Source organism: Oncorhynchus masou, unplaced genomic scaffold (assembly GCF_036934945.1).
Source record: "Oncorhynchus masou masou isolate Uvic2021 unplaced genomic scaffold, UVic_Omas_1.1 unplaced_scaffold_181, whole genome shotgun sequence".
In the NCBI taxonomy this organism is placed as follows: domain Eukaryota; kingdom Metazoa; phylum Chordata; class Actinopteri; order Salmoniformes; family Salmonidae; genus Oncorhynchus; species Oncorhynchus masou.
In genome coordinates, this window is record NW_027016550.1 from 1,995,255 (window position 1) to 2,015,700 (window position 20,446).

Genomic DNA, 20,446 nt, shown 5'->3' on the forward strand with positions numbered 1-20,446 from the left:
GTTATGATGCTGTTATAACACTAGAGACAGAACAGGCCTTAGTCAGGGATGTTATGATGCTGTTATAACACTAGAGACAGACCAGGCCTTAGTCAAGGATGTTATAACACTAGAGACAGACCAGGCCTTAGTCAAGGATGATGCTGTTATAACACTAGAGACAGAACAGGCCTTAGTCAGGGATGTTATAACACTAGAGACAGACCAGGCCTTAGTCAGGGATGGTATAACACTAGAGACAGACCAGATCTTAGTCAAGGATGATATAACACTAGAGACAGACCAGGCCTTAGTCAGGGATGTTATAACACTAGAGACAGACCAGGCCTTAGTCAGGGATGTTATGATGCTGTTATAACACTAGAGACAGACCAGGCCTTAGTCAAGGATGTTATAACACTAGAGACAGACCAGGCCTTAGTCAAGGAAGTTATAACACTAGAGACAGACCAGGCCTTAGTCAAGGAAGTTATAACACTAGAGACAGACCAGGCCTTAGTCAAGGATGATGCTGTTATGACACTAGAGACAGACCAGGCCTTAGTCAGGGATGTTATAACACTAGAGACAGACCAGGTCTTAGTCAGGGATGATATAACACTAGAGACAGACCAGATCTTAGTCAGGGATGATATAACACTAGAGACAGACCAGGTCTTAGTCAGGGATGATATAACACTAGAGACAGACCAGATCTTAGTCAGGGATGTTATAACACTAGAGACAGACTAGGTCTTAGTCAGGGATGATATAACACTAGAGACAGACCAGATCTTAGTCAGGGATGTTATAACACTAGAGACAGACCAGGCCTTAGTCAGGGATGTTATAACACTAGAGACAGACCAGGCCTTAGTCAGGGATGTTATGATGCTGTTATAACACTAGAGACAGACCAGGCCTTAGTCAGGGATGTTATAACACTAGAGACCGACCAGGTCTTAGTCAGGGATGATATAACACTAGAGACAGACCAGGCCTTAGTCAAGGATGTTATAACACTAGAGACAGACCAGGCCTTAGTCAGGGATGATGCTGTTATAACACTAGAGACAGACCAGGCCTTAGTCAAGGAAGTTATAACACTAGAGACAGACCAGGCCTTAGTCAAGGATGATGCTGTTATAACACTAGAGACAGACCAGGCCTTAGTCAAGGATGATGCTGTTATAACACTAGACACAGACCAGGCCTTAGTCAAGGATGATGTTGTTATAACACTAGAGACAGACCAGGCCTTAGTCAAGGATGTTATAACACTAGAGACAGGCCAGGCCTTAGTCAAGGATGATGCTGTTATAACACTAGAGACAGACCAGGCCTTAGTCAAGGATGATGCTGTTATAACACTAGAGACAGACCAGGCCTTAGTCAAGGATGTTATGATGCTGTTATAACACTAGAGACAGACCAGGCCTTAGTCAAGGATGTTATGATGCTGTTATAACACTAGAGACAGACCAGGCCTTAGTCAAGGATGTTATAACACTTTACACAATGATGAAAATAATCATGGCCTCTAAACCTTCAAGCTGCATACTGGACCCTATTCCAACTAAACTACTGAAAGAGCTTCTTCCTGTGCTTGGCCATCCTATGTTGAACATAATAAACGGCTCTCTATCCACCGGATGTGTACCAAACTCACTAAAAGTGGCAGTAATAAAGCCTCTCTTGAAAAAGCCAAACCTTGACCCAGAAAATATAAAAAACTATCGGCCTATATCGAATCTTAGAAAAGGCTGTTGCGCAGCAACTCACTGCCTTCCTGAAGACAAACAATGTATACGAAATGCTTCAGTCTGGTTTTAGACCCCATCATAGCACTGAGACGGCACTTGTGAAGGTGGTAAATGACATTTTAATGGCATCGGACCGAGGCTCTGCATCTGTCCTCGTGCTCCTAGACCTTAGTGCTGCTTTTGATACCATCGATCACCACATTCTTTTGGAGAGATTGGAAACCCAAATTGGTCTACACGGACAAGTTCTGGCCTGGTTTAGATCTTATCTGTCGGAAAGATATCAGTTTGTCTCTGTGAATGGTTTGTCCTCTGACAAATCAACTGTAAATTTCGGTGTTCCTCAAGGTTCCGTTTTAGGACCACTACTGTTTTCACTATATATTTTACCTCTCGGGGATGTTATTCGAAAATATAATGTTAACTTTCACTGCTATGCGGATGACACACAGCTGTACATTTCAATGAAACATGGTGAAGCCCCAAAATTGCCCTTGCTAGAAGCATGTGTTTCAGACATAAGGAAGTGGATGGCTGCAAACGTTCTACTTTTAAACTCGGACAAAACAGAGATGCTTGTTCTAGGTCCCAAGAAACAAAGAGATCTTCTGTTGAATCTGACAATTAATCTTAATGGTTGTACAGTCGTCTCAAATAAAACTGTGAAGGACCTCGGTGTTACTCTGGACCCTGATCTCTCTTTTGAAGAACATATCAAGACTGTTTCAAGGACAGCTTTTTTTTTTTTTTTTCTACGTAACATTGCAAAAATCAGAAACGTTCTGTCCAAAAATGATGCAGAAAAATGAATCCATGCTTTTGTCACTTCTAGGTTAGACTACTGCAATGCTCTACTTTCCGGCTACCCGGATAAAGCACTAAATAAACTTCAGTTAGTGCTAAATACGGCTGCTAGAATCCTGACTAGAACCAAAACATTTGATCATATTACTCCAGTGCTAGCCTCCCTACACTGGCTTCCTGTCAAAGCAAGGGCTGATTTCAAGGTTTTACTGCTAACCTACAAAGCATTACATGGGCTTGCTCCTACCTATCTCTCTGATTTGGTCCTGCCGTACATACCTACACGTACGCTATGGTCACAAGACACAGGCCTCCTAATTGTCCCTAGAATTTCTAAGCAAACAGCTGGAGGCAGGGCTTTCTCCTATAGAGCTCCATTTTTATGGAACGGTCTGCCTACCCATGTCAGAGACGCAAACTCGGTCTCAACCTTTAAGTCTTTACTTAGTCAAGGATGATATAACACTAGAGACAGACCAGGCCTTAGTCAAGGATGTTATGATGCTGTTATAACACTAGAGACAGACCAGGCCTTAGTCAAGGATGATGATGTTATAACACTAGAGACAGACCAGGCCTTAGTCAAGGATGATGCTGTTATAACACTAGAGACAGACCAGGCCTTAGTCAAGGATGATGCTGTTATAACACTAGAGACAGACCAGGCCTTAGTCAGGGATGTTATAACACTAGAGACAGACCAGGCCTTAGTCAGGGATGATGCTGTTATGACACTAGAGACAGACCAGGCCTTAGTCAGGGATGATGCTGTTATGACACTAGAGACAGACCAGGCCTTAGTCAGGGATGTTATAACACTAGAGACAGACCAGGCCTTAGTCAAGGATGATGCTGTTATAACACTAGAGACAGACCAGGCCTTAGTCAAGGATGATGCTGTTATGACACTAGAGACAGAACAGGCCTTAGTCAGGGATGTTATAACACTAGAGACAGACCAAGCCTTAGTCAGGGATGTTATAACACTAGAGACAGACCAGGCCTTAGTCAGGGATGTTATAACACTAGAGACAGACCAGGCCTTAGTCAGGGATGATATAACACTAGAGACAGACCAGGTCTTAGTCAGGGATGTTATAACACTAGAGACAGACCAGGCCTTAGTCAGGGATGTTATAACACTAGAGACAGACCAGGCCTTAGTCAGGGATGATGATGATATAACACTAGAGACAGACCAGGCCTTAGTCAGGGATGTTATAACACTAGAGACAGACCAGGCCTTAGTCAAGGATGTTATAGCACTAGAGACAGACCAGGCCTTAGTCAAGGATGATGCTGTTATAACACTAGAGACAGACCAGGCCTTAGTCAAGGATGTTATAGCACTAGAGACAGACCAGGCCTTAGTCAAGGATGATGCTGTTATAACACTAGAGACAGACCAGGCCTTAGTCAGGGATGTTATAACACTAGAGACAGACCAGGCCTTAGTCAGGGATGTTATAACACTAGAGACAGACCAGGCCTTAGTCAAGGATGTTATGATGCTGTTATAACACTAGAGACAGACCAGGCCTTAGTCAGGGATGTTATAACACTAGAGACAGACCAGGCCTTAGTCAAGGATGATGATGTTATAACACTAGAGACAGACCAGGCCTTAGTCAGGGATGTTATAACACTAGAGACAGACCAGGCCTTAGTCAAGGATGATGATGTTATAACACTAGAGACAGACCAGGCCTTAGTCAGGGATGTTATAACACTAGAGACAGACCAGGCCTTAGTCAGGGATGGTATAACACTAGAGACAGACCAGGCCTTAGTCAAGGATGTTATAACACTAGAGACAGACCAGATCTTAGTCAAGGATGATATAACACTAGAGACAGACCAGGCCTTAGTCAGGGATGTTATAACACTAGAGACAGACCAGGCCTTAGTCAAGGATGTTATAACACTAGAGACAGACCAGATCTTAGTCAAGGATGATATAACACTAGAGACAGACCAGGCCTTAGTCAGGGATGTTATAACACTAGAGACAGACCAGGCCTTAGTCAAGGATGATGATGTTATAACACTAGAGACAGACCAGGCCTTAGTCAGGGATGTTATAACACTAGAGACAGACCAGGCCTTAGTCAAGGATGATGCTGTTATAACACTAGAGGCAGACCAGGCCTTAGTCAGGGATGTTATAACACTAGAGACAGACCAGGCCTTAGTCAAGGATGATATAACACTAGAGACAGACCAGGCCTTAGTCAGGGATGTTATAACACTAGAGACAGACCAGGCCTTAGTCAAGGATGTTATAACACTAGAGACAGACCAGGCCTTAGTCAAGGATGTTATGATGCTGTTATAACACTAGAGACAGACCAGGCCTTAGTCAAGGATGATGCTGTTATGACACTAGAGACAGACCAGATCTTAGTCAAGGATGATATAACACTAGAGACAGACCAGGCCTTAGTCAGGGATGTTATAACACTAGAGACAGACCAGGCCTTAGTCAGGGATGTTATGATGCTGTTATAACACTAGAGACAGACCAAGCCTTAGTCAGGGATGTTATAACACTAGAGACAGACCAGGCCTTAGTCAAGGATGATGATGTTATAACACTAGAGACAGACCAGGCCTTAGTCAGGGATGTTATAACACTAGAGACAGACCAGGCCTTAGTCAAGGATGTTATAACACTAGAGACAGACCAGATCTTAGTCAAGGATGTTATAACACTAGAGACAGACCAAGCCTTAGTCAGGGATGATGATGTTATAACACTAGAGACAGACCAGGCCTTAGTCAAGGATGATGATGTTATAACACTAGAGACAGACCAGGCCTTAGTCAAGGATGTTATAACACTAGAGACAGACCAGGCCTTAGTCAGGGATGTTATGATGCTGTTATAACACTAGAGACAGACCAGGCCTTAGTCAGGGATGGTATAACACTAGAGACAGACCAGGCCTTAGTCAAGGATGTTATAACACTAGAGACAGACCAGATCTTAGTCAAGGATGATATAACACTAGAGACAGACCAGGCCTTAGTCAGGGATGTTATAACACTAGAGACAGACCAGGCCTTAGTCAAGGAAGTTATAACACTAGAGACAGACCAGGCCTTAGTCAAGGAAGTTATAACACTAGAGACAGACCAGGCCTTAGTCAGGGATGTTATAACACTAGAGACAGACCAGGTCTTAGTCAGGGATGATATAACACTAGAGACAGACCAGGTCTTAGTCAGGGATGATATAACACTAGAGACAGACCAGATCTTAGTCAGGGATGTTATAACACTAGAGACAGACTAGGTCTTAGTCAGGGATGATATAACACTAGAGACAGACCAGATCTTAGTCAGGGATGTTATAACACTAGAGACAGACCAGGCCTTAGTCAGGGATGTTATAACACTAGAGACAGACCAGGCCTTAGTCAGGGATGTTATGATGCTGTTATAACACTAGAGACAGACCAGGCCTTAGTCAGGGATGTTATAACACTAGAGACAGACCAGGCCTTAGTCAGGGATGTTATAACACTAGAGACAGACCAGGCCTTAGTCAAGGATGTTATAACACTAGAGACAGACCAGGCCTTAGTCAGGGATGATGCTGTTATAACACTAGAGACAGACCAGGCCTTAGTCAAGGAAGTTATAACACTAGAGACAGACCAGGCCTTAGTCAAGGATGATGCTGTTATAACACTAGAGACAGACCAGGCCTTAGTCAAGGATGATGCTGTTATAACACTAGACACAGACCAGGCCTTAGTCAAGGATGATGTTGTTATAACACTAGAGACAGACCAGGCCTTAGTCAAGGATGTTATAACACTAGAGACAGACCAGGCCTTAGTCAAGGATGTTATAACACTAGAGACAGGCCAGGCCTTAGTCAAGGATGATGCTGTTATAACACTAGAGACAGACCAGGCCTTAGTCAAGGATGATGCTGTTATAACACTAGAGACAGACCAGGCCTTAGTCAAGGATGTTATGATGCTGTTATAACACTAGAGACAGACCAGGCCTTAGTCAAGGATGTTATGATGCTGTTATAACACTAGAGACAGACCAGGCCTTAGTCAAGGATGTTATAACACTTTACACAATGATGAAAATAATCATGGCCTCTAAACCTTCAAGCTGCATACTGGACCCTATTCCAACTAAACTACTGAAAGAGCTGCTTCCTGTGCTTGGCCCTCCTATGTTAAACATAATAAACGGCTCTCTATCCACCGGTTGTGTACCAAACTCACTAAAAGTGGCAGTAATAAAGCCTCTCTTGAAAAAGCCAAACCTTGACCCAGAAAATATAAAAAACTATCGGCCTATATCGAATCTTAGAAAAGGCTGTTGCGCAGCAACTCACTGCCTTCCTGAAGACAAACAATGTATACGAAATGCTTCAGTCTGGTTTTAGACCCCATCATAGCGCCGAGACGGCACTTGTGAAGGTGGTAAATTACATTTTAATGGCATCGGACCGAGGCTCTGCATCTGTCCTCGTGCTCCTAGACCTTAGTGCTGCTTTTGATACCATCGATCACCACATTCTTTTGGAGAGATTGGAAACCCAAATTGGTCTACACGGACAAGTTCTGGCCTGGTTTAGATCTTATCTGTCGGAAAGATATCAGTTTGTCTCTGTGAATGGTTTGTCCTCTGACAAATCAACTGTAAATTTCGGTGTTCCTCAAGGTTCCGTTTTAGGACCACTACTGTTTTCACTATATATTTTACCTCTCGGGGATGTTATTCGAAAATATAATGTTAACTTTCACTGCTATGCGGATGACACACAGCTGTACATTTCAATGAAACATGGTGAAGCCCCAAAATTGCCCTTGCTAGAAGCATGTGTTTCAGACATAAGGAAGTGGATGGCTGCAAACGTTCTACTTTTAAACTCGGACAAAACAGAGATGCTTGTTCTAGGTCCCAAGAAACAAAGAGATCTTCTGTTGAATCTGACAATTAATCTTAATGGTTGTACAGTCGTCTCAAATAAAACTGTGAAGGACCTCGGTGTTACTCTGGACCCTGATCTCTCTTTTGAAGAACATATCAAGACTGTTTCAAGGACAGCTTTTTTTTTTTTTTTCTACGTAACATTGCAAAAATCAGAAACGTTCTGTCCAAAAATGATGCTTCCTGTCAAAGCAAGGGCTGATTTCAAGGTTTTACTGCTAACCTACAAAGCATTACATGGGCTTGCTCCTACCTATCTCTCTGATTTGGTCCTGCCGTACATACCTACACGTACGCTATGGTCACAAGACACAGGCCTCCTAATTGTCCCTAGAATTTCTAAGCAAACAGCTGGAGGCAGGGCTTTCTCCTATAGAGCTCCATTTTTATGGAACGGTCTGCCTACCCATGTCAGAGACGCAAACTCGGTCTCAACCTTTAAGTCTTTACTTAGTCAAGGATGATATAACACTAGAGACAGACCAGGCCTTAGTCAAGGATGATGCTGTTATAACACTAGAGACAGACCAAGAATTAGTCAAGGATGATATAACACTAGAGACAGACCAGGCCTTAGTCAAGGATGATGCTGTTATAACACTAGAGGCAGACCAGGCCTTAGTCAAGGATGTTATGATGCTGTTATAACACTAGAGACAGACCAGGCTTTAGTCAGGGATGTTATAACACTAGAGACAGACCAGGCCTTAGTCAAGGATGTTATAACACTAGAGACAGACCAAGCCTTAGTCAGGGATGTTATAACACTAGAGACAGACCAGGCCTTAGTCAGGGATGTTATAACACTAGAGACAGACCAGATCTTAGTCAGGGATGTTATGACACTAGAGACAGACCAGGCCTTAGTCAAGGATGTTATAACACTAGAGACAGACCAAGCCTTAGTCAAGGATGATATAACACTAGAGACAGACCAGGCCTTAGTCAAGGATGATGCTGTTATAACACTAGAGACAGACCAGGCCTTAGTCAAGGATGATGCTGTTATAACACTAGAGACAGACCAAGAATTAGTCAAGGATGATATAACACTAGAGACAGACCAGGCCTTAGTCAAGGATGTTATAACACTAGAGACAGACCAGGCCTTAGTCAAGGATGTTATAACACTAGAGACAGACCAGGCCTTAGTCAAGGATGATGCTGTTATAACACTAGAGACAGACCAGGCCTTAGTCAAGGATGATGCTGTTATAACACTAGAGACAGACCAGGCCTTAGTCAAGGATGTTATGATGCTGTTATAACACTAGAGACAGACCAGGCCTTAGTCAAGGATGTTATGATGCTGTTATAACACTAGAGACAGACCAGGCCTTAGTCAGGGATGTTATAACACTAGAGACAGACCAGGCCTTAGTCAGGGATGTTATAACACTAGAGACAGACCAAGCCTTAGTCAAGGATGTTATGATGCTGTTATAACACTAGAGACAGACCAGGCCTTAGTCAGGGATGATGCTGTTATAACACTAGAGACAGAACAGGCCTTAGTCAAGGATGATGCTGTTATAACACTAGAGACAGAACAGGCCTTAGTCAAGGATGATGCTGTTATAACACTAGAGACAGACCAGGCCTTAGTCAAGGATGTTATGATACTGTTATAACACTAGAGACAGACCAGGCCTTAGTCAAGGATGTTATGATACTGTTATAACACTAGAGACAGACCAGGGCTTAGTCAGGGATGTTATAACACTAGAGACAGACCAGGCCTTAGTCAAGGATGTTATGATGCTGTTATAACACTAGAGACAGACCAGGCCTTAGTCAAGGATGTTATGATACTGTTATAACACTAGAGACAGACCAGGGCTTAGTCAGGGATGTTATAACACTAGAGACAGACCAGACCTTAGTCAGGGATGTTATAACACTAGAGACAGACCAGGCCTTAGTCAAGGATGTTATAACACTAGAGACAGACCAAGCCTTAGTCAAGGATGATACTGTTAAATGACTAACATGTTAAATGACTAACATGTTAAATGTCTAACATGTTAAATGTCTAACATGTTAAATGACTAACATGTTAAATGACTAACATGTTAAATGACTAACATGTTAATGTAACTGAGTCTCTGGATGAGAACCTCTGTTAAATGACTAACATGTTAAATGACTACCATGTTAAATGACTAACATGTTAAATGACTAACATGTTAAATGACTAACATGTTAAATGACTAACATGTTAAATGACTAACATGTTAATGTAACTGAGTCTCTGGATAAGAACCTCTGTTAAATGACTACCAAGTTAAATGACTACCATGTTAAATGACTACCATGTTAAATGACTACCATGTTAAATGACTAACATGTTAAATGACTAACATGTTAAATGACTAACATGTTAAATGACTACCATGTTAAATGACTAACATGTTAATGTAACTGAGTCTCTGGATGAGAACCTCTGTTAAATGACTAACATGTTAAATGACTGTCATGTTAAATGACTAACATGTTAAATGACTAACATGTTAAATGACTACCATGTTAAATGACTAACATGTTAAATGACTAACATGTTAAATGTCTAACATGTTAAATGACTACCATGTTAAATGACTAACATGTTAATGTAACTGAGTCTCTGGATAAGAACCTCTGTTAAATGACTAACATGTTAAATGACTAATGTTAAATGACTAACATGTTAAATGACTAACATGTTAAATGACTGTCATGTTAAATGACTAACATGTTAAATGACTACCATGTTAAATGACTAACATGTTAAGTGACTAACATGTTAAATGACTAACATGTTAAATGACTAACATGTTAAATGACTAACATGTTAAATGACTACCATGTTAAATGACTGTCATGTTAAGTGACTAACATGTTAAATGACTAACATGTTAATGTAACTGAGTCTCTGGATGAGAACGTCTGTTTAGTGACATGTTATTGTAATCTCTTACGTGAGGAAGTCCCTGACGTCCTCTACAGTGAGTTCTCCGGTGGTGTCCAGGCTGACGTCAGCCATGCTGAGGGGGGAGTCCAGAGGGGAGAGGGGAGGCGGGGAGGACAGGCCACACTGGGGGTTGTCGGTTAACCCTGGGGGTCAGGGGTTAGAGGTCAGACTGAGGCAATGTGAAAGGGATTGGTTGACAGCCAGCTAGTAACTGTTAGTGTAACAGTATAACTTTAGACCGTCCCCTCGCCCATACCCGGGCGCGAACCAGGAACCCTCTGCACACATCAACAACAGTCACCCACGAAGCATCGTTACCCATCGCTCCACAAAAGCCGCGGCCCTTGCAGAGCAAGGGGAACCACTACTTCAAGGTCTCAGAGCAAGTGACGTCACTGATTGAAACGCTATTTAGCGTTCACCGCTAACTAAGCTAGCCGTTTCACATCCGTTACATTAGCAGAAGGACCAATGAGAAGCGTTCCACGTACCTTCAGCCTGGTTCCGGTGAGTTCCGTTGGCCGGGAGAGGCATGGCTGCGTCGTCGCTATGGAGACAGAGAACAGCATCAGAGCAGTAGCTCACTGTGTTGTTGATACTGGGGCGGCGTGGCCGAGTGGTTAGCGCGTTGGACCAGTAACCGCAAAGGTTTCTAGATCAAATCGCCGAGCTGACAAGGTCAAAATCTGTCGTTCTGCCCCTGAACAAGGCAGTTAACCCACTGTTGCTAGGCCGTCATTGAAAATAAGAATTTGTTCTTAACTGACTTGCCTAGTTAAATAAAGGATAAATAAATTAAAATTGAGCATCTTGATCTGAACGAGGAAGCTAAATTGAATGATTTTACAAGGCTAGAGGAGCCTTCACACGGTCCAGGAAACAATGGCGTGAAAAGGGCAAGAAGAACAGCAGATAACAGTCTTTAGAACTTTGTTTGAGGCTTCTACTATGAAGGGGGGCTGAATGAGAGGGGATTGAGCCAAGTGTCTCTCCGAGTGCCACAGGCTCGTGACGCGCGGTCACGAGAGAGTTAGCTCTCGTTCCATTGCTTTTCTACAGACAATGGAATTCTCCGGTTGGAACTTTATTGAAGATTTATGATAAAAACATCCTAAAGATTGATTCTATACTTAGTTTGACAAGTTTCTACAACCTGTAATATAACTTTTTGAACTTTTCATCCGTTCAGCTGGACCTGCACGCGCGTTTGGATTTGTTTACCAAACGCCCTAATAAAAGAAGCTATTTGGACATAAATTATGAACTTCATCGAACAAATCAAACATTTATTGTGGAACTGGGATTCCTGGGAGTGCAATCTGATGAAGATCATCAAAGGTAAGTGAATATTTATCATGTTATTTCTGACAAATGTTGACTACACAATATGGTGGATATCTTTTTGGCTGCTTTGTGGTCTGAACACTGTAATCAGATTATTGCATGGTTTGCTTTTTCTATAAAGTTTTTTTGAAATCTGACACAACGATTGCATTATATATTGACACTCCTAAATAACCACTACAAAAGTATAGCCGCAATCTTTGCAGAAAAAGGTTAACGTGGTGCTTGAATCATCTGATTGATGAATGTCAATCAGGGTTTATGAAAGGGCGCCACATATCTAATAATCTGAGGCTGGTGTTGGTTGAGTATTGTGATCTATCGGATGACTTCCCTGTTATCTTATTTTGGAGGATTTTCATTAAGCATTTGATACATACAGTAAGTCACAGTCTTATATTTGATTGTCTTAAGCATTTGAAGTTTGGTCACTTTTGTTGTTGATGCTGTTAGAACTCGGTATAATGGACCAGCTGTATCAAACTGTCATGGAACATCCTCAAGGTTTAACGTTTTACAAAGGAACACGACAAGGTTGTCCAATCTCACCTTTTTTTTGTTGAAAAATGTTTTATAAAATATTTGCATCTCAAACCTTATGCTCATTAGTTTATCAAAGTCAATCTGGAGGCATTACATTCCAGAGAGATCAAGATACCTCAACAGGTGGATGACTCCTCATTAAAATACAAAATACACAAACTAGATAAGCATTGGATATTGTGAAGCAGTTCTCTAAAATCTCAGGTTTGGTTTTCCATCTTTCCAACATGTGAGATGTTTGTTCTGAAAGAAGCAGATGAATCCGGCAGATTGTAACATCTCAAAAATATACTGCGACTCTGAAAACTTAAGGCTGTGATTACAACCCTGTAACTGAATCTATCAAAAACAAAAGACATTCTCCTCATGGTTAGGGATTTAGGTCTTCAAGGGAGGGGGCTTTAATTGAAAGCTGAGGGGCAATTTTTACCTTTATTTTAACTAGGCAAGTCAGTTAAGAACAGATTCATATTTTCAATGACGGCCTAGGAACAGTGGGTTAACTGTCTTGTTCAGGGGCAGAACGACAGCTTTTTACCTTGTCAGCTTGGGGATTCGATGGGGGGTGGGAGGGCGGGGAACACAGGAGGTGTGAGGACTGGGAGGACAGGAGGTGTGAGGACTGGGAGGACAGGAGGTGTGAGGACAGGAGGTGTGAGGACGGGGAGGACAGGAGGGGTGAGAACAGGAGGTGTGAGGACAGGGAGGACGGGGAGGACAGGAGGTGTGAGGACAGGAGGTGTGAGGACGGGGTGGACAGGAGGTGTGAGGACGGGGTGGACAGGAGGTGTGAGGACAGGAGGTGTGAGGACAGGAAGTGTGAGGACGGAGAGGACAGGATTTGTGAGGACAGATAGGACAGGAGGTGTGAGGACGGGGTGGACAGGAGGTGTGAGGACGGGGTGGACAGGATGTGTGAGGACGGGAGAGGAGGTGTGAGGACAGGAGAGGACAGGAGGTGTGAGGACGGGAGAGGACAGGAGGTGTGAGGACGGAGAGGACAGGATGTGTGAGGACGGGGAGGACAGGATGTGTGAGGACAGGGAGGACAGGATGTGTGAGGACGGGAGAGGAGGTGTGAGGACGGGAGAGGACAGGAGTTGTGAGGACGGAGAGGACAGGAGGTGTGAGGACAGGAGGTGTGAGGACAGGAGGTGTGAGGACGGGGAGGACAGGAGGTGTGAGGACGGGGAGGACAGGAGGTGTGAGGACGGGGAGGAGAGGAGGTGTGAGGACAGGAAGTGTGAGGACGGGAAGTGTGAGGACGGGGAGGACAGGAGGTGTGAGGACGGGGAGAACAGGAGGTGTGAGGACGGGGAGAACAGGAGGTGTGAGGACGGGGAGGACAGGAGGTGTGAGGACAGGAAGTGTGAGGACGGGGAGGACAGGAGGTGTGAGGACTGGGAGGACAGGAGGTGTGAGGACGGGGAGGACTGGAGGTGTGAGGACAGGAAGTGTGAGGACGGGGAGGACAGGAGGTGTGAGGACTGGGAGGACAGGAGGTGTGAGGATGGGGAGGACAGGAGGTGTGAGGACGGGGAGGACAGGAGGTGTGAGGACGGGGAGGACAGGAGGTGTGAGGAAAGGAGGTGTGAGGACAGGAAGTGTGAGGACGGGGAGGAGAGGAGGTGTGAGGACGGGGAGGAGAGGAGGTGTGAGGACGGGGAGGAGAGGAGGTGTGAGGACGGGGAGGAGAGGAGGTGTGAGGACGGGGAGGAGAGGAGGTGTGAGGACGGGGAGGAGAGGAGGTGTGAGGACGGGGGGGACAGGAGGTGTGAGGACGGGGAGGAGAGGAGGTGTGAGGACGGGGAGGACAGTGTGTAGTGACCTGGTGTTAGTGTGTAGTGACCTGGTGTTAGTGTGTAGTGACCTGGTGTTAGTGTGTAGTGACCTGGTGTTAGTGTGTAGTGACCTGGTGTTAGTGTGTAGTGACCTGGTGTTAGTGTGTAGTGACCTGGTGTTAGTGTGTAGTGACCTGGTGTTAGTGTGTAGTGACCTGGCGTTAGTGTGTAGTGACCTGATGTTAGTGTGTAGTGACCTGGTGTGTGTCTCCAGAGGTCTCTCCAGCTCCACAGTACACAGAGGTTCTGTGATGACTTTAGCTGACAGGGAGAAACGCTGGTACTCTGATGGAGAGATCAGGTAGAACCCTACACACACAGAGAGAGAGAGAGATCAGGTGGAACCCTACACACACAGAGAGAGAGAGAGATCAGGTAGAACCCTACACACACAGAGAGAGAGATCAGGTAGAACCCTACACACAGAGAGAGAGAGATCAGGTGGAACCCTACACACACAGAGAGAGAGAGAGATCAGGTGGAACCCTACACACAGAGAGAGAGAGATCAGGTGGAACCCTACACACACAGAGAGAGAGAGAGATCAGGTAGAACCCTACACACACAGAGAGAGAGATCAGGTAGAACCCTACACACACATAGAGAGAGATCAGGTTGAACCCTAAACACACAGAGAGAGAGAGATCAGGTTGAACCCTACACACAGAGAGAGAGATCAGGTAGAACCCTACACACACACATAGAGAGATCAGGTAGAACCCTAAACACACAGAGAGAGAGAGATCAGGTAGAACCCTACACACAGAGAGAGAGAGAGAGATCAGGTAGAACCCTAAACACACAGAGAGAGAGAGATCAGGTAGAACCCTACACACAGAGAGAGAGAGATCAGGTTGAACCCTACACACAGAGAGAGAGAGATCAGGTAGAACCCTACACACAGAGAGAGAGATCAGGTAGAACCCTACACACACACATAGAGAGATCAGGTAGAACCCTACACACAGAGAGAGAGAGAGATCAGGTAGAACCCTAAACACACAGAGAGAGAGAGAGATCAGGTAGAACCCTACACACAGAGAGAGAGAGAGAGAGATCAGGTAGAACCCTAAACACACAGAGAGAGAGAGAGATCAGGTAGAACCCTACACACAGAGAGAGAGAGATCAGGTTGAACCCTACACACACAGAGAGAGAGAGATCAGGTAGAACCCTACACACAGAGAGAGAGAGATCAGGTTGAACCCTACACACAGAGAGAGAGAGAGATCAGGTAGAACCCTACACAGAGAGAGAGAGAGAGAGAGAGAGAGATCAGGTAGAACCCTAAACACACAGAGAGAGAGAGATCAGGTAGAACCCTACACAGAGAGAGAGAGAGATCAGGTTGAACCCTACACACACAGAGAGAGAGAGATCAGGTAGAACCCTAAACACACAGAGAGAGAGATCAGGTAGAACCCTAAACACAGAGAGAGAGAGATCAGGTAGAACCCTACACACACAGAGAGAGAGATCAGGTAGAACCCTACACACAGAGAGAGAGAGAGAGATCAGGTAGAACCCTACACACACAGAGAGAGAGATCAGGTAGAACCCTACACACACAGAGAGAGAGATCAGGTAGAACCCTACACAGAGAGAGAGATCAGGTAGAACCCTACACACACAGAGAGAGATCAGGTAGAACCCTACACAGAGAGAGAGAGAGATCAGGTAGAACCCTACACACAGAGAGAGAGAGAGATCAGGTAGAACCCTACACACACAGAGAGAGAGAGAGATCAGATAGAACCCTACACACAGAGAGAGAGAGATCAGGTAGAACCCTACACACACAGAGAGAGAGATCAGGTAGAACCCTACACACAGAGAGAGAGAGAGATCAGGTAGAACCCTACACAGAGAGAGAGAGAGATCAGGTAGAACCCTACACACAGAGAGAGAGAGATCAGGTAGAACCCTACACACAGAGAGAGAGAGATCAGGTAGAACCCTACACACACACAGAGAGAGATCAGGTAGAACCCTACACAGAGAGAGAGATCAGGTAGAACCCTACACAGAGAGAGAGAGATCAGGTAGAACCCTACACACAGAGAGAGAGAGATCAGGTAGAACCCTACACACACACAGAGAGAGATCAGGTAGAACCCTACACACACAGAGAGAGATCAGGTAGAACCCTACACACACAGAGAGAGATCAGGTAGAACCCTACACACAGAGAGAGAGAGATCAGGTAGAACCCTAAACACACAGAGAGAGAGATCAGGTAGAACCCTACACACAGAGAGAGAGAGAGATCAGGTAGAACCCTACACAGAGAGAGAGAGAGATCAGGTAGAACCCTACACACAGAGAGAGAGAGATCAGGTAGAACCCTACACACAGAGAGAGAGAGATCAGGTAGAACCCTACACACACACAGAGAGAGATCAGGTAGAACCCTACACAGAGAGAGAGATCAGGTAGAACCCTAAACACACAGAGAGAGAGATCAGGTAGAACCCTACACACAGAGAGAGAGAGATCAGGTAGAACCCTACACACACAGAGAGAGAGATCAGGTAGAACCCTACACACAGAGAGAGAGAGAGATCAGGTAGAACCCTACACACACAGAGAGAGAGATCAGGTAGAACCCTACACACACAGAGAGAGAGATCAGGTAGAACCCTACACACACAGTGAGAGAGATCAGGTAGAACCCTACACAGAGAGAAACATGCATATCAACACTACGTTGTGTGTGATCTCACCCTGCCCGTTCCTTGTGAAGACACAGGAAGCGATGCCACTGATGTCCTCTTTACGGATACAGTCATAACGTACCTACAGACAGAGACAGAGGTTAACACACACACTGCAACACACACACACACACTAAAACACACACACACACTAAAACACACACACACACTACGTTAAACAGGTACACCCCCCCCCCTACCTGTGGCCGTAGGGCAGGTACGTTAAACAGGTACACCCCCCCCCCCTACCTGTGGCCGTAGGGCAGGTACATTAAACAGGTACACCCCCCCCCCTACCTGTGGCCGTAGGGCAGGTACATTAAACAGGTACACCCCCCCCACCTGTGGCCGTAGGGCAGGTACGTTAAACAGGTACACCCCCCCTCAACCTGTGGCCGTAGGGCAGGTACGTTAAACAGGTACACCCCCTACCTGTGGCCGTAGGGCAGGTACGTTAAACAGGTACACCCCCCCTACCTGTGGCCGTAGGGTAGGTACATTAAACAGGTACACCCCCCCGCCCACCTGTGGCCGTAGGGCAGGTACGTTAAACAGGTACACCCCCCCCTACCTGTGGCCGTAGGGCAGGTACGTTAAACAGGTACACCCCCCTACCTGTGGCCGTAGGGCAGGTACATTAAACAGGTACACCCCCCCCCACCTGTGGCCGTAGGGCAGGTACGTTAAACAGGTACACCCCCCTACCTGTGGCCGTAGGGCAGGTACATTAAACAGGTACACCCCCCGCCCACCTGTGGCCGTAGGGCAGGTACGTTAAACAGGTACACCCCCTACCTGTGGCCGTAGGGCAGGTACGTTAAACAGGTACACCCCCCTACCTGTGGCCGTAGGGCAGGTACATTAAACAGGTACACCCCCCCGCCCACCTGTGGCCGTAGGGCAGGTACGTTAAACAGGTACACCCCCCCCTACCTGTGGCCGTAGGGCAGGTACATTAAACAGGTACACCCCCCCCCCGCCCACCTGTGGCCGTAGGGCAGGTACGTTAAACAGGTACACCCCCCCTACCTGTGGCCGTAGGGCAGGTACGTTAAACAGGTACACCCCCCCCTACCTGTGGCCGTAGGGCAGGTACGTTAAACAAGTGCAGGTCTCCAAGGTTGGTCAGACAGACCAGACTGGTCTCACTGTAGTCCTCCTGGGCTGTGGAACACACCGTCACCATGGCAACCCTCCGCACACGACAACCCTCATGAGCCGTCAGCTTGAACTTGGTCTTCGCACCGACCTTAGGAAGACTGAACACCTGTCAACACAATACACCTGTCAACACAATACACCTGTCAACACAATACACCTGTCAACACAACACACCTGTCAACACAACATACAAGTCAACACAACACACCTGTCAACACAACACACCTGTCAACACAACACACCTGTCAACACAATACACCTGTCAACACAATACACCTGTCAACACAACACACCTGTCAACACAACACACCTGTCAACACAACACACCTGTCAACACAACACACCTGTCAACACAACACACCTGTCAACACAACACACCTGTCAACACAACACACCTGTCAACACAACACACCTGTCAACACAACACACCTGTCAACACAACACACCTGTCAACACAACACACCTGTCAACACAACACACCTGTCAACACAACACACCTGTCAACACAATACACCTGTCAACACAATACACCTGTCAACACAACACACCTGTCAACACAACACACCTGTCAACACAATATACCTGTCAACACAACACACCTGTCAACACAACATACCTGTCAACACAATATACCTGTCAACACAATATACCTGTCAACACAACACACCTGTCAACACAACACACCTGTCAACACAACATACCTGTCAACACAATATACCTGTCAACACAATATACCTGTCAACACAACATACCTGTCAACACAATATACCTGTCAACACTGACCTTAGAGAGACTGAATACCTGACTGACAGGTAATTCCCAACAGGTGTGTGTGTGTGTGTGTGTGTACCTTGGGTTGTTCCTCTGAAGCGATGAGGACAGAGTGTGGGTTAGTGAGTAGGTGTGTGTGTGTGTGTGTGTGTGTGTGTGTGTACCTTGGGTTGTTCCTCTGAAGCGATGAGGACAGAGTATGGGTTAGTGAGTAGGTGTGTGTGTGTGTGTGTGTGTGTGTGTGTGTGTGTGTGTGTGTGTGTGTGTGTGCACCTTGGGTTGTTCCTCTGAAGCGATGAGGACAGAGTGTGGGTTAGTGAGTAGTGTGTGTGTGTGTGTGTGTGTGTGTGTGGGTTAGTGAGTAGGTGTGTGTGTGTGTGTGTGTGTACCTTGGGTTGTTCCTCTGAAGCGATGAGGACAGAGTGTGGGTTAGTGAGTAGGTGTGTGTGTGTGTGTGTGTGTGTGTGTGTGTGTGTGTGTGCACCTTGGGTTGTTCCTCTGAAGCGATGAGGACAGTGTGTGGGTTAGTGAGTAGGTGTGTGTGTGTGTGTGTGTGTGTGTGTGTGTGTGTGTGTGTGTGTGGGTTAGTGAGTAGGTGTGTGTGTGTGGGTTAGTGAGTAGGTGTGTGTGTGTGTGTACCTTGGGTTGTTCCTCTGAAGCGATGAGGACAGAGTGTGGGTTAGTGAGTAGGTGTGTGTGTGTGTGTGTGTGTAGGTGTGTGTGTGTGTGTGTGTGTGTGTTAGTGAGTAGGTGTGTGTGTGTGTGTGTGTGTTAGTGAGTAGGTGTGTGTGTGTGTGTGTGTGTTAGTGAGTAGGTGTGTGTGTGTGTGTGTGTGTTAGTGAGTAGGTGTGTGTGTGTGTGTGTTAGTGAGTAGGTGTGTGTGTGTGTGTGTTAGTGAGTAGGTGTGTGTGTGTGTGTGTTAGTGAGTAGTGTGTGTGTGTGTGTGTGTGTGTGTGTGTGTGTGTGTGTGTGTGTGTGTGTGTGTGTACCTTGGGTTGTTCCTCTGAAGCGATGAGGACAGAGTGTGGGTTAGTGAGTAGGTGTGTGTGTGTGTGTGTTAGTGAGTAGTGTGTGTGTGTGTGTGTGTGTGTGTGTGTGTGTGTGTGTGTGTGTGTGTACCTTGAGTTGTTCTTCTGAAGCGATGAGGACAGAGTGTGGGTTAGTCATGTCTGGAGCAGTAGCCAGGTCCAGAGAGGCTTGGTAAGGTTCTGGTAACGGTTTCCCCCGTCCGTCCAGCACGCAGACGGACACGACCGGAGCCCTGTGCATCAGCTGGATCTCTTTCCCCAACACGGCCTCCACGCAGCCGCTCCCCTCACCCCCCGGCCGTCCACGGCCCGACCCCACACCCGGGACCTCCAACGCGTAAGCATACACGCTCCCTGAGTTTGTCCCCGCCCACAGCGTCGGGCCGTGGTGTGTACCTGGGGGAGACAGAGATATACACGTTAATATAGATACACACACAGAGATATACATGTTGACATAGATATACACATTAAACAGAGATATACATGTTACCATAGATACACACACATTAAACAGAGATATACACATGAACATAGATACACACACATTAAACAGAGATATACAAATTAAACGGAGATATACATG

At 45.8% G+C, this 20,446-nt stretch overlaps 1 protein-coding gene across 1 annotated transcript in view; it reads right to left on the minus strand.

Moving 5' to 3' along the window:
• Positions 1-10,461: 10,461 nt before the first annotated feature.
• LOC135538774 (lethal(2) giant larvae protein homolog 1-like) overlaps positions 10,462-20,446 on the minus strand; it is a 109,750-nt gene continuing 99,765 nt past the window's right edge. The window contains exons 17-22 of the mRNA XM_064964690.1: positions 19,952-20,256; positions 17,976-18,167; positions 16,910-16,982; positions 14,384-14,495; positions 10,950-11,005; positions 10,462-10,601 (exon numbers count right to left, since the gene is read on the minus strand). Of these exons, the coding sequence (XP_064820762.1) occupies positions 10,462-10,601; positions 10,950-11,005; positions 14,384-14,495; positions 16,910-16,982; positions 17,976-18,167; positions 19,952-20,256 (878 nt within the window). The remainder of the gene's footprint in view (positions 10,602-10,949; positions 11,006-14,383; positions 14,496-16,909; positions 16,983-17,975; positions 18,168-19,951; positions 20,257-20,446) is intronic.